Source organism: Egretta garzetta, unplaced genomic scaffold (assembly GCF_000687185.1).
Source record: "Egretta garzetta isolate BGI_Z169 unplaced genomic scaffold, ASM68718v1 scaffold13, whole genome shotgun sequence".
NCBI lineage: Eukaryota > Metazoa > Chordata > Aves > Pelecaniformes > Ardeidae > Egretta > Egretta garzetta.
The window spans coordinates 181,097-196,220 of record NW_009259239.1 but is presented as its reverse complement, the minus strand read 5'-3'; the positions used below and the strand labels follow the sequence as shown (position 1 = coordinate 196,220).

The following is a 15,124-nucleotide window of genomic DNA, read 5'->3' as shown; positions in this document are numbered from 1 at the left end:
TGCGGGGCCGGGGGGATAAGCTGCCCTAATCCGGGTCACGTTGCCAGCCGTTCCCCGGCTGCACTACCTGCTGCCGTGGGGCATTCGGCAACATCTGGCGCTTGCTAGCGACGATGGTGTTGCGTAGTCACCCTCAAAAAAACGGAAAAAACCCTAATAAAAACAAGCACTCGAGGCGCAGCGAAGGCAGGGCGTGCAGAGGCAGCGAAGCGATGCAGCCAGAGCTCTGCAGGCAGGAGAGCTGCGGGCTGGGGGTCTGATGATGCTGGAAGCCACAGCACGTGGAAAAATTAAAATCCAAATCCGAGGACATTGGGGCCGAGGCCTCCTCCCTCTGCTCGTCCGATCCACCCCTTCAGGGCAGCAGTCCCACCTTCCCTCACGGGCAGCGCCAGTGATTTTTTGAGTGGCAGGGGATATTGTTTAAGCTGCAAGAGTGTTTTGAGCTGCAAAATCATCTCCGGTGGGTTTCTTCTGCAGTTTAAGTGCCATGTACCTTTGACAACCAAGCGTCTTCCAACAGCATCGCTGCCGGTGGTATGGCCCTCCGCGCGCCAGGAGACCCTGGAGGGGACCGGCTCTGCAGCGATGGAGCTGCTTGGGTTGAGGCCACCTCCTAACAGTGCCCTTGAGCTTCGTGTGTCCCCGGGAGTCTGTCACCCGCGTCCTGCCCTGCCGAGTGGGTTAAGCCGGGCAGATCTATGTCACTGAAAATATCCTCATCCTTTTAATGAGAATCTCTTGGCAACTCTGAAGCGCAGTTCAGGTTCGGTCTGCAGAAGGGGATGGAGGGAGAAATGAGTGCTAGGGAAGGCTGATGCAAGGATTGATTTGTCCCCTCTCTTTTAAAAGCCATTGTGTTCTGGGGTGATAACCTGCAAGCACCATCAAATGCTCTCCTGAGAAGCCAGGGAGCCACCGGCGATCTGCAGCAGGCTGATGGAAAGCACCGTGTTGGACCATGAGCCGGTGAGAGCCATGGGTACGACCAAGCCAGGGGTGTGTTAAAACATTTGGAGATTTTAACGTGGTGTGGCAGGAGAGCTGCTGCCATCAGCACTGTGGGATAGCTTGAACCCAGGGTAAAAATTTTTATGATTGAAAAAACACAACAAAAAAAAATGAGAGTGAAGCTCGCTGCAGGGACATGCAGGTGCAGAGTGAGGGTTAGCTGGGCTGGACCTGCCACAGGCACTGACATTTTGGAAACAGCGGCGCAGACAGAAATCGGAGCTGCTGCTCCGGAGCATGGGCCCTTTCCCTGGAGACCAAAATAGATCCACTCGTGGCCAAGCTGCTCCGCTCCCACTGGCCAGGTGCAGCGGCAATGGTCTGCATGGAGCGGGTTGTGGAGGGGTGGCTTTCTCGAGAGCTGCTCCTCCAAGCTCATTTCCCTGCTGCTGTGTTGCAGGGCAGCAGCCTCCATGCACAGCCTGTCTTTACTTAAGCCTTTACTTAATAAGTACCATGGGTGCTCAAACTCTGCCTTCAGTCCTCCGCAGGCTGTTGGCGTGCAGGGGTTAACAAAGCAGGGACAAACCCATGCACACGCCTGGGAAGGTGCCGAGATTTGCAAGCCAGAGGAGGCATTGGTTTTGTCCAAAGCTGGTACATCTGTAACTGATTGTGGCTCCGTGTTTGTGGGTCTGGGAATTGGCAGCAGAGGGATTAAAAGCATTGTGTTTAGCTCGAAAGGAGACCTTCCCCCTCCCTACACCACTGTGGCGAAGGGGCCTTGCTGCGGCACCGCCATTATGGCGGGCGGCTCTGCAGAAGCCACTTGTGTGCAGCTGGCCCGGTGCGCACGTGTGCGTGCACCTTGCACAGACATCAAAGCAGCCTCTTGTGCCTCCTCCTGGAGCTCCTGCACACAACCTGGGCTCCCCAACCTTGAACCCCTCCAGGGATGGGCTCCCCAGGCCGAGGAATGAGTTTTATCTCTGGGTACACAGGGCAGGGCGGCCCTGCCATTGCCCACAGCTGGTTGGAGCTGGGGAATCGGCCGCAACTCGGTTTCAAAGGGAAAAACTGAATTTTGGGGGTGAGCTGTGTACAGGGTGACCTTGCTGAATGGCCACAGGGTGCAACTGGGGGTGGGCACAGTCCTGGGGCAGCGGTGCAGCTGCTCTCCACAGAGGGGTAAGGACTATTCCAGTGGTGTCTCGACTTCGATGTGTGTAGATTCACGGTCAGCACATATAGATACCATAGGGCAAAGCTAACATTGGAAATCAGCTCCGGCAGTGAAAATGGGCACTGAGGCTGTGGGTGAAGGGTGCTGCACCGGGCAGTGCGTAACAAAATCAGGCAGCACTGGTTTTCAGAAAGGCAATGGGCGCTTGACTTCTGGTCATGACTCAGTTGGGTTCCCACAGGTAAGTGGACTTTGGGAGAATTATCCATGTGTTCATTGTATCCTCAACGTCTGCATTAAAGGATGCATTTCCCACATGGGGATAAAGCCAGGAACTCTCTTTCAGAGCAAACTCTGGGCAACAAACCCTCGTTTCGCATGCCTTACAGGATCCTGTCCGCGCCACAGCCTCAGGCCATCCCAGACTTGCTCCCACCATCCGATGGGGAGAGGCGAGGAGCCTGGGTTTGGCTGCAGCAGCCTCTGGTCTCAAACCTCAGAAGAAAACATGCCCCTCTTGCCTGAAAAATGATCCAGCTGATGGGTATTTCCATAGGGGGACAGGCCTGGTAGCCTCCGTGCCCCCGTCATGCCCAGCTGGGCATGCTGGCTGCTGAGTCGGCATGCCATGGCTCATGCCGTGGTGGGAGGGGTTGCCCATTGGCAAAGCCGCGCAGTGATGATGAAGGATACCTGACTTCGGGAATGGTGAGTCATGGTGTGGCCCAAGCTTTATTTCCCTATGTCTCTGTTCCCTGAAAGCAGCGACTCACCAAGCGAGAGCAAACGCCAGGAATCAGCTTGGCTCACTGGCATGTGTGTTCCAAGGATGCTATAGGGGAGGTGGTTTTCCCCTGGGACTCTCTATTTCTCCTGTCTGGCTGCTCACAGCTGTCCTGTGGAACCTTATCTTTCCAAAAATTCAATAGCTCTACCCTGGATCAGGTCTCCCTTTGGCCCCGGGCATGGGAGGGGACCCTCCTGCCCCCGCCCAGCAGCCTCCTGGTGACTGCTTGGTGAACGCGGGTCCCTCGATGCACCCAACAGCGAATCCCTTTGGGATCCTCCTGGGAGAGGGATGTCACACAAACACCGATGCCGTAAATACCTCTCCCCACCGACTCCTGCCTGTGCATTGCCAGAGCCTGGTAGCAGGTGGGCAGAGCAGTGGTTTGACAGCAGTAACAGTGGCGCCCAGCAATGTACGCCGTTCCTCTCGTCGCCAAAGCATCAGCTGGTAGGAATTAATCCTCATACCAGGCAGGCGAGTCTCGTGAGCCTTGCTCCACAGAGAGACGGAGTAAATGATGTGATGAAGGGTGAATCAGGTCATGGCTGCGATGAAATCACGGCAGTTCCTGCCTGCCCGTCCCGTGACCATTAGACCTTACGTACTCATCAGGGAGGTAGCTGGCATCCAAGGAGGTGCGGGAGCCAGCCTCTCCTCTGGCGGCAAGTCACACAGCCCATGGGGAACTGCTGGGCCATGACTCGCTTTTGGAAGCAGGTTCCAGTGCTGGATGTGCCGAGGAGTGCATCCTCCAAGGACTACCTCCTGGGGTCTGGCAGTATGAGACCACCCAGTTAAGGACGCTGAAAGGCCGAGGGAAGCAGCTCCTGGTAGGATCAGGGTGCCCAACTTTGTTGCCACTGAAAGTCCAAGCCTAAGATTTTAACCCTCTGGAGGGGGTCTTGGCTGCTGATGTTGGGGTGAGGGGGCCATTTGTGTAAATCACTGGTGGGGACTCAAGCCAGGAGACTGGCCCCAAGGCCAGATTTGGCTTTGCCAGCTGCTGCTTGACCTTGGGCGAGTTACTTGTTTGCCCGGGGAGAAGCCTGCTCCGCACTGAAATGGGACCGGTGCAGAGCAGCAGCTCCTCAGGAACTGGAGGGAGAGGAGCAACACAATTTCCTGGTCAAATACCTGCAAGTGGGTTTGGTGTGAAAACATTTAGGAAAAGTAAAATGATGCCCTGGCTTTAACTCAGTTAACAGAAACGTTCCCCTAAACACGAGGCGATGTGGTTAGGACAGATAGTGGAGAGGAGAAAGCCGCAATAGTACTGGCAGTTCCCTGTGCACAACAGACAAACAGCGGGGTGTTGTCGGCGAGCCAGCTTCCACGTACGTCGCACGTGACGGCCAGCCCGTCCTCCCTCCCCGTAGGTAGCTCTAAAGGAGGAAGGAGGCGGGCAGCAAATCAATGTCGGCAAACTGGTTGTAGAGAGGAGCAGCGTCTTGTCAAATCGGAAGTATATCCGGGAAATATTTCTTGCTTATAGTGAATTATGCACCATGTAGCTGACAGCAGGCTTAGGGATTTGATTTCATAGAAAATATATATTTTGCATATCAAAGGGTGTCTCCGCCTCCTGCCTGCTGGGTTAAGCCCGGGATTTTGCAGCCGGGAGTTGTTAGTACTTGACATTCAGTTCCACAACGGAGAAGAGCAGGAGTTCAGAGCTATGGTGGGCAAGCGGCCAGCGGCGCCTGACCCGGCCGCAGCGAGAGTCCTGCACAGCACAGGTTTCTCTGTGGGACAGCAACGCACCAAGCCAACAGCTGGATCAGCTTCAGGGCCCCCCCCGAGGTCCACGGTGGGGTGTGTGCGCTGCTCCGCCAGTGCTGGGGAAAGCAAAAGGCACCGAAAGGCACTGACCTCTGAGGGTATCGCACCTGCGAATCATAGAATCGTCTAGGTTGGAAAAGACCTTTAAGACCATCAAGCCTGAAGATCAAGTCAGCAGTGGGGTTGGCTTGGCCTGGCTTTGAACTGCAGGTCATGGCTGACCTCCTCGATGAATCAGTGAGCTCCTGGCATTACCCTGGGGACATCGCGTAGTGGCCATGCCTTTCATCTTTTCTGTCCTTCTTGTGGCACATTATGGCTGTGGCTCTTATAATGGGTCTGGAGTTTGTTATTGGCACTGGAGCATTTTCTGTGGCTTTTGTGGCCCCCTGTGCGACAAGCATCGCTGCCGGGCTGCCCGCAGTCTCAGGGGACCCAGTTTGGTGACCCAGATTCTCCCATTTTTTGTCCACTGCTCCTGTTCTCTGGATGCCTATTACAGGGAGTTGGTTAACGCTGGGTGCTTCCTTTTGCAGCCTCCTTGCATCTTGATTTTCCTGTCTCCTGAAGGGATTTGGAGCCTTAAGCGGTGGAAGGATGGTGCAGTCCAAGGACAGAGGCTGCTGCTGAGGACGGATGTCCCTGGAAGGGAAGGTAGGAACACAGATGGAGGGAACGGAGTGTGAAATTTCTGCCCTTCTGTCCCCCCAGCAGCCTGCAGAAAGCAGATGTTTCCATCGTGTGAAGAGCTGTTCCTGGGCAAGGCAGTTTCCGAAGGTGAGAGGTGGCCCCCGGCGAGGTCTGGGAAGGGGCCAGGGGGTTACAGCCCTGCCCATTGGGCATGCTGCCCGCTCCAGGCCTCCGTTCAACACGATGGGAGAGAAAATCTGAAGGTAACCCTTTGCTGTTGGACCAGACAGCACATCTACCCTCTTTCATGGGCTCTGAAAGGAGTTGTTTTTCTCACCAGCCATTAAGCAAATGCAGATTTCACGGTCATGCCATGTAAACCACTGCAGGGAAAGCAGCCTGGGAAATTGTTCCTGGCTGGATTTAAAGGTGTCCCTTAGCTGACCCTCTTGTCACTTCTGTGTTTCTAACCCAGAGCTACCTGTTTTACAGAACAGCTCATTTTCCCATCTGCAAGAAAGCCCTCTCCTGCACCAGCAGCTGCTTTCCATGAAAGCCAGAGCTTCGACTGTGCGGTCTTGGTGAAGAGCCCATGGGAGTTTCTTGGGATGCTCGCCCCCGTGTCTGCGGCAAGCTCCGGCCTGGGTCACTCTGCATTTTGCTTACCTCAACACCACCCTGGCAGCGCCAGAGGGATGCAGTGAGCACCCCTGCCAGGTGGGGTGGGCCCAACGAAGCTGCTCTGGGGTGGCTGGGTCTCGTGGGTGGCCAGCGCCTGGCTCAGCCGCGGCAGCAGGCTGCAAAGGGCAGTGAGGCGATTTGCCACGTAAAACCCCCCATGGAGGGAGGAGCGTGGTTATTAGAGAGTTCCGATCCTCCTCCCTGTTGGTAGGATACACAACTTTTCCTAAACACAGCCCGTCCAGCTGCATTCCTGAAGCACGCATTCCTTGTCTGCGTAGCTCACCCGGAGCGTGGCCAGGAATAGCGCTGCGGCTTCGTGTGGGACCTCTCCCAAATACATCTTTAATTGAACAGGGCCATTTGGCCCATGTGTTTGAACTCGGACCAGGAGAGAAGTATTGTAATTACTGGTCTTTTTGTCATTTTCTGCCCAACACCATCTATTCTTTATCCCTCACATCCATGATTTACAAGCACCACCACTCTTTCAGCTTTATTTTCTGTTTCTTGAGCATCCAACGGATGTTGTGCAGGTACCACTGCCCTTAGCTGGGCTGTGCACTGGGCCAGCGCAGGTGCCGGTGAGCAGGGACAGCAGTGGAACCACCTTCTTGAGTTCATACAGTTAAGGCTTGTTGTCAGGCAGCTGGTGGTACTAATCTCTGTCTTTAAAACCACATAGCTGAGATTCAGCTGGCTACTCGTAGCCACAAGGAATGCTTTGCTGGAAGGGCGGTCGCCAGCTTTCTGATTTTTATTGTAAGTCTTGTGATAGCTGGCTTTTTTTGATGGCACCAATATCTGGAGCATAGTTTTGGGGTGAGAAGCTCAGCTTTCAGTTTAAACCCAAAATGCACATTTGCAGCCCTGACAGAGAGAAGCTGTGAAGTGACTTCCAGGCATGCTCCTGTGGCTCAAAAAATGAAAAAAACCCCATGCTTTGGTTAAGAAGACAATCAAAAAGGAGTATTATGTTTTTTCAGGCTAAGTTGTGGTCCTTGAGTACTTGGCACTGGCAATCTCAGGGAAAGATGCCAGTGTGCCAGGCCTTCTTGTTATAGAGATGCTGCCCATAATTTTGAGATCCAGGACTGCAGGGATTTAGGAGTCCTGGACCAGGTGACAAATTCTTCCCTTCACTCCTTGGAAGTTTTAAGAAGGGCACAGCTGCAGGGGTGAGCTCCGTGGGCCACCTCTCACGCCTGGGACCTTTTAGAGGAGCAGATAGGAGGCATGAGACCAGACTGGTTCCTTTCCCTTGCCCTCCCTGTCACTGCCCACTTTAATGCCAGCACTCTTAATCTAATTATGTTCAAGTAAGACATTTTTATAACCCTTTCCTTCTTTTATGAACAGTTGCATGAAAGAGGAACACTTTCTGATCAGCCCTCCCACTGAAGACCACTGCACATCTGAGCTTTTCCCTTCCAGTAGGTGATACGAAGACATATCTTAGGGGCTTTGGCTTCATCTCCCTCAGGCTTGGTATTGCTCCAGTAGACGCAAAGACTTCGTGGCTTGGCAACCACAGTTTTTAGTCCGCTTTTTTGTGCTTCCCTGCGCTGTGTGCAGGCGTAATCACAGTGGTCAGTCCTTGCTTTCAACTTCCCCCTTTTGCTGCCTTGTGATGTTTACGTGGTGCGGAGTGTTCTGCAAGCTTCGGGTAAACAGAAATAAAAATCAGCGTTGGTTTGCTTTATAAGAGTAACCCCCTGCCATTCACTGGTTGTAATGTTTTAACTCTCACACCAAGAAGTGACTTTACAGAAGAAATAAATAGACTTAAGGTTCCCATGTGTCACACTGTTTTCACATGAAAGCATTAACAAACTAAACGCAGCACGGGAATGAAGCAGTAAAGCATCTGGACTTTCTTGGCCAGGCATGGAGTAGAGTGTGCCTGGTTTTTCCAGGAAGCAAGTGGATTTGCAGAGAAAGTGCCAAGGAGTCACAGCAGCATCACTGTTATTACAAGGAGGGGATTTTCAGCACACACAGTGCTGAAATGATGATGGGCAGCTACTACATCTTTAGAATCTTTTAGTCTTTCTGCAGGCAATGGGAGCCCAACTCCTAGAAGATGCTGGAAATGGGGAGGCAGCCCAGAGACAGCCCAAGTGATACTCTCCAAAGTGTTTTCCAGCAGCCCAGAGCTGGAGAGGGCACAGCACTGGTACCTGCAACAGGAGGAATGAAATCAGAGTTTAAGTCCATTTTAATTTGGCTGTAGTTACCTCTTTTCCAAGTTTTAGCTGGGAAAGAGGCAGTTGTCTCTTGTAAAACAGAAGGAAGGTCTAAGTAATACCAGATCTATCTTTATAAATATATATCATCAAGTGGCTTGGTTTTTAAATTTTAAACTTTTAGTTTATTTTAAAAGGGGCTAACACGGCAATTACACAGCCTTGTGCTGAGTTGCTCGTCTCAACACTTGGCTGGTGGGCAGAAGAATTTTTTGGAGAGTATCACAGGTTCCTTTCCCAAAGGTTGAGGTATGAGCTGTGACAATCCCTCAAAGTCACAAAAAGGCCCCTTTATACATTGGCAGGGGTTCAGGTGTTTGGGGTCGATGGAAAAAATAATTCATCCCTGCCATAGTAAAAATTGGGATACAGGGCTGTAGGACACTGAGTAACTCAGCAAGCTCAGAGGGCTCGTAATTCAGAGGAAGCCCAAGCAGGCCACCTGCATGGCTGGAACATCGATTTTGGGTTTTTTTATTGGCGAGAGCTGGTGTGCATTAAGAGCCTCCGAGCTCTGCAGAAGCAGTTAGGTGCTCTACCCAGCCACCGCAAATCAGTCCTAAAGGGAAAAAAAAGTTACCTGTCATCCTTCCTTGGCTCATGGTAAGATATGTGAGCTGCCACATTACAATTATAGGCCAGTTCAGGAGAAAATTTTGTCCCCCTGATCCAAAATGCATCACCTGGCCCAGGGCAGGACCTTTCTTCCGTTTTTTTGGCAGCTGGGACGCACGATCGCCTGGGTTTAACAAGTCCCGGTGCACGAGGAGAGGCGCAGGGATGCCGTGGCTCTGTGCTCTTCGCCTGCGCCAGCTGTGGGGTGATGCAATCTGCCTCCCCGCGCCTTAAATGAGGTCAGATTACCTTGGAGTCAGACCTGTGCTCCGGGACAGTGACCGCGGCTCAGCTCACAGGCAGGAAATTGTTAAATTTAAGTGATTAACAGAACGAGTCTGTCCGCGGAGTCGTCCCAGCCTATTCTTTAGGTTGCAGGTCCCCCAGAGCAAGAGTTGCTTTTTTTTAGAGCGATGTTCTCTAATGTGTTTTCCCACCCATATTGCATCCAAAGAAAGAAAAAAAAAGTGAGGCCTCCTAAGTTTGCATTTAATTTTAAGGTTCTTCTACTCTAACTCACCAGGGGTTTGCCCAGGCTAGGTGGGACACAGTAGTTGTATCAGTCTGGGACTGCAAAATAGTCTCCTCTGCTGCTGCCAGAACAGCTAATTTGGCCTCTGCAGCTGCTGTTGGCGACTTTCCCACCGATATTAGTGGAGCAGGTTTTGTTCTTAAATTTGCAGTCCGTGTCCCTAAGCAAAACTCTAGCTTGGAACTCTGTGGTGGTTCAAATGTGGCTTTTTGCTGGCGGACCAGTAGTCACCTTCCTACAGCCCCGTTGTCTGGAGGCATAGCTGGTGGCCAAGAGAAGACATTTCCCAGCAGACACCGTGCTGTTTATCAGAGGGTGTTGAGCAGAGTATGCTGACTTTTAAATTGTGACCACTGCAAGTGCATCAGCTGGAGCACAAGGAAGGAAAACGCTTCTAGATCCAAGTTGAGTGATCAGCTATCCCATTGAGCATGAAACTTGTGTAAGAGTTTATAGCATTCATCTTTCTGTTGAACATCCAACAAGTACTGCAGCAAAATTAATGCCAGATAATACAACTGAGGTTAACTTAATGGAGAAAAAGCTTGGAAAGCTTTTTTGGAAGGGGATGTGTTGTGTGCATCTATATCTCTATATCCATTACGGGATGGGAAGGACGTTAGCTCTGGTGTCGGAGGGTAGTGACATCGGGGGCCTAATGGAGGTCTCATCATGTGTCTGTGGAAAATACATGTCGTCTAAGGCAGCGTGCGTAGCGTAGGAGAATTAGGAAACCTTGAGCAGGCGACAGCTGATTAAACAGCTGAAATTTTAGGTCTCTGAGCTATTTGAAATGCAAAGATACATCGTAAGACAGCTACCTACCTTAAACTGCCTGAACCCAGTCTTCTCCTCCTGTTCCCAGGCACTGCACCTTGTACAAAGCTGTTGTTGTTCAGCCTGTGCAGAAACAGCCTCTGTCATCACGTTGGAGTCCAACTCCTCCAGCTAAATTTGATCACTGTAGCAGTGTAGACAATATACAACCCTGCAAGCCAAAATGTAAATTTATTGCTTTTCCCATAAAACTAATTTCACAATGTTTTTGGAACAGGCCTTCCTGCTGGCTTTTGAATAGAATGTTTAAGTTGAAGGAAGGAAGAGAAGGTAAATTTGACTTAAAATCTTCAGACCCAAGATCAGCCCCAAAGCATTCGTGTCACCACAGTCAAAGACACCTTATCTTCGAATCACAGAATAATAGAATCGTTTAGGTTGGAAAAGACCTTCAAGATCATCAAGTCCAACCGTTAACCTAACCCTGCCATCCCACCACTAAACCATGTCCCTAAGCACCTCGTCTACCCGTCTTTTAAATACCTCCAGGGATGGGGATTCGACCACCTCCCTGGGCAGCCCCTTCTGGGGTGGTTTCACTGTAGCCGGGAGCTCACAAGAATGGCTAATACCATGAGAAGAGCTGATCTCTTTTTCACCCTTGCCCGGTGCTGGGATTTGTGCGGGATTGCATTCAAATGCATTTCTCAAGAAAAGTCAGCTGGGGATACCACTCAACTGCCTTATCTTGACGGATCTTCAAAGCCATTCCCCATCCCAGATACCCAGCCTTATCTGGATGTAAACAGAGATTCTCAGTGCATCTCTGGGCCATCTTTCCTGCGTGGTCAGACCGTACGCTCACCAGCTGCTTCAGCAGCGGAAGTTGGTGTAAAACCAAAATGGCTGAAACATTTGTAGGCTATAAAGAAGGGACAAAATGCAAAGCACAGATGGATGCTCTTCCCAGAGAGGGGTGTGCATGTCTGTGTGTGTGTGTGTGTGTGTGTGTGTGTCACACTCCCTTGTTGATCCTCCTTCACTGGGGTGCCTGGGGTCTGGATGGATCTTCCCGAGGGGGCCTCAGGTAAAGACTTTAGGATTTAGATGATGTCAGCTCTGCCATGAATTCGTGCACCATCGCACACTGTCAGAAAAGCCACAGTTCCCTCTAGAAAAAGGAACCCAGTTTCTCTCCCCCCCGGGGGCTGCAGTACAGAGAGCAGAGCATTGCTGCACCGATCCGACTAAGCTGGCATAATAGGCTTCAAATAAATAAGACCGAGGCAGACAGTAATTGCAATAACATGGGCTTAGTGGTGAAAATGCAGATCTCCACAGGTATGCCCCAGCTGTGAAGGGAGGGCTTTGTCTCTTCCTTCACTCCTTGCCGCAGAGGACTCCATTTTATAATTTACAATTATAGCTTGATTGGCACCGCAGACCAGAACCAACAGATGAAACGAAACCTGATAGCCCTTCCCTGCTATGTAAAATAATATTCCAAAAATATCCCCCTGTTCCCCGGGCATGGATAGCACAAAGGGCAGAAGAGGACATCGCCTCCCAAATTCTGACTCCATCTCTTTCCCCCAGCTGTAGCCCAGTCGTGTCCTGACTGTCCGTGCAACGTGCAAATATTTCTGTCATTAACGAAAGATAGGAAAAAAGAAAAGGGGCATCCTCTATCAGCAGGCAAAAGGTCTGGCTGCGGTGTTTCCAGCAGGAAAAGGTTAAATTCAACTTTATGACATTTTCCATGAAGTGTCTGCTTTCCAGGGAAACTGTGGGTTTAGAAACATTAAGAGTTTGCTGTCCTGTTGGTATTGCCTCAGTGTGCCCCAGGAAGCAGGATTTTTGTGTCTCTGCTTTTCTATCCTTTCCTAAGGGCTGTCCTTCTCCGCCACAGAAGGTCCTCTGTGGTGCATCGGCATCGGTGACTCCCGTGCCGTACCATTTTCCTTCTCTGGGAGGGCGGACTTCAGTGCTTCTTGGGGGGTTGGGTCTTACCGGTGAAATGGCCCATACAGTTGGCAGCATAAAGTGTGTCAACTACAGGTTCCATAATGTTTAACAGGGATGCAAAAAAGTCAGTACTGGAGATATGCCTCTTCACATGTAAACCTAATTTTCTGACCGATCACATACATGGTTTTAGTTTACTTTATCCTGTACAGGCTATCAGCAACAGTCTGGTAGTGAGCTTGTTGGTTTTTTTCCCCTAGAAAAAGCAACACAGAGATGATGCATGGGGTCAGGGCTGGGACAAGCTAACCTGATGTAAAGGACGTTCAAAACAACATAAAAATGAGCCTGCACATAAAAGCTTTAAGTGGTGCAACACAATTTCTGCAATTAAACTGACACAGCATCAGCCAGAACATTGATCTGGTTTGCTGGACTAGCAGAGGAGGATAAAACTCAAGTTGGCAGATACCAGACTTTCGGCCCAGAATTTAGTTCTTGGACTAAATTCCAAGACTGAAGTACAGCTCTGAATGCAGGAGCTCATCCAGTAACTGGTTGATTCCCTCTTCTGGGAAGTGATAAAAGACATTGCTTCTACCAATGAACCAGATGGATGTCTCTTCTCAGAAAACATTGCTGTGAATTTCAGAGGCATCGCGTTGTGTGCAGCGTTCATCTCCCTGGCATGTTGGATGAAAATACTTTATCCATAATAATAAGGTAATTGGCTGTAATTTAACATATTAAGCAATCTGACCTCAAAAGTCATCAGAGAGTGCATGGGAAGATTTAGCCCCTAGTACAGGCAATCACATCGTGAGTGTTAGTGGTGCAGGTAGTACTAGAACTACCCCCTCTCAAACAAAATATTGCATTATCCCATGCACACAAGCAGCACGGATCCACTGAGACCAGCATTTGGAGTGCAGAAGAATCCTGCTGGTCCTCCATCACCTGTTCCAGCCAGCTTTCTTCTTCCCCACCCCAGATAAAACGCCCTGCAGATCTAATGGTAGAATTTGGCTCTCAAAGCTAGAAAGCTCCAACTGTAGCCAAAGCAATATCCTAAAATAGAAAGAAAAATGAGAAACCAGAAACGTTGTTTTCCTCTTTCAAAAGGTTCAGTAGGAAGCTAGCAGTGAGAAACCGCTAAAACGGCGCTCTCCAAGTTACCTCTCCTGATCTGGTCATCGCCTGAAATGCTCCAAAGATCCCTCATCCTAAGGTCCAAGGGGACCTTGATTCCATGCCTGTGGCTCTGGTATCACTGGAAACCACCTTAAGGTAATTGAGCTCAGGATTTGGTCTTTCTGTATGAACCGGTTTTAGGGAAGCTGACAGCTACAAATCCCCGTGTTTTTGTTCTGATGAAAACAGCCTGAAGATCTAAATTTAACAGTTGATTTCACAATGCTCATTTTGGACTGTAAGTAAAATCACCCTTGAAAAATAGCTTATAATAGGAAGAGATACATTCTCCGGATGCTGGAAAAGCAAACCAGAAAAGCAAACAGGACAAATTTATCCTCATTCACAGTTTAGATTGCATCTGATGGAAGCTTTCTACTTTCTGCTTGGGGTCTTTGGATGAATACTGTGAATAAAAATAATGTTAGCTACAGAAGAGATTAATAATTCCTGACCCCATTTCAGAGGAAGATACAGCACATGTCTGCGGTGTTTGGGTCAAGGGAAACAACGCCTGCAGATTGAATCTGGGACGTGAATGCTTTTTTCACATGAGGAAACCAGACAGGTTTCCAAGATGAAAAAGACTCTTCTTCATGCACACAGTTATTCTCAGGAATTTCTCCTTGTAGACAAGTTATCCCTGTCACTTACCCCACGGTCACATTACTACGCTTTAACAATGTAAAGAGACCATAGAGTGGATGTAAATATAATTTACAGTTGAAGAATGGCATAAATCACCCACACATTATGAGGCCATTTATTGTAAATAAGAGTGGGGCCTCGACCGTGCAAATCTGCTCCCAAGAGTGATGAACGGCATCTTCTACTCAGCGCTTTGGATTTGAAACAAGGTCTACTTTCAAATAAGCCAGGATGGATACAGAGAATGACCTGCGTCCTGCTCCCCCTCGTGCCTTGTCAGCAGTTCACTGGGCTCCAGCCATGCAAGTTCACAGAAGAGAGAAAGATGTGCATGTGTCCTTGGAAACACAATTTTTATTTGGGAACATCCTGAACCTCGGATGCCAGCGGCATTTGTCAGTCCAGCCCTTAGGAAAAAAGCCATTGCACTTATAAACAATGCAGCAGAGACCAGCTACTGTGAGAAATTACACAGAGGCTTTTGTGATACAGTGTGCCATGTTGCAGCCCCCCCCCAAAATAGGAGATGTGCACCCACTGTGGCTCAGGGCCTGCCTTTGACCATGTCCTACTGATCCAGAGGGTGACAGAGGTGTCCCCTCTGCCTGCGCATGTGCACATCTGCGTGGACACCCCTGAGGAACTGGTTGGGAAATGGGTGCCAAGGGCACAGGTATGGCCCAGGCTGCCCTCCTGGCCCAAGTCCTGGGTCTCCCCTGTCCTGGGCTCCTCAGGATGTCTCCCAGGCTGGTAGGATGCTCAAGCGTGCAGGGTGACCTGAGGCACCATCCTCTTGTGCTTCCTTGGAGGTGATTGTTCCCCAAAGCATCTGCCCACTCTGGTGGGAGGACACCTTTAGTCCACCGCCTCTGTGAGCATCTTCTTTCTTGGGAAAGCTCCTCCTGCATCCCCCAGGAGGTCCTGGGCTCCTCAGGATGTCTCCCAGGCTGGTAGGATGCTCAAGCGTGCAGGGTGACCTGAGGCACCATCCTCTTGTGCTTCCTTGGAGGTGATTGTTCCCCAAAGCATCTGCCCACTCTGGTGGGAGGACACCTTTAGTCCACCGCCTCTGTGAGCATCTTCTTTCTTGGGAAAGCTCCTCCTGCATCCCCCAGGAGAGCTGCTGGCGGGGGGGC

General features: G+C 50.5%; 1 protein-coding gene across 1 annotated transcript in view; it reads right to left on the bottom strand.

Moving 5' to 3' along the window:
• Window positions 1–1,753, bottom strand: part of FBXO32 (F-box protein 32) — a 27,961-nt gene extending 26,208 nt beyond the window's left edge. Inside the window, exon 1 of the mRNA XM_009635956.2 lies at window positions 1,716–1,753. Coding sequence (XP_009634251.1) covers window positions 1,716–1,753 — 38 coding nt within the window. The remainder of the gene's footprint in view (window positions 1–1,715) is intronic.
• Window positions 1,754–15,124: the final 13,371 nt, after the last annotated feature.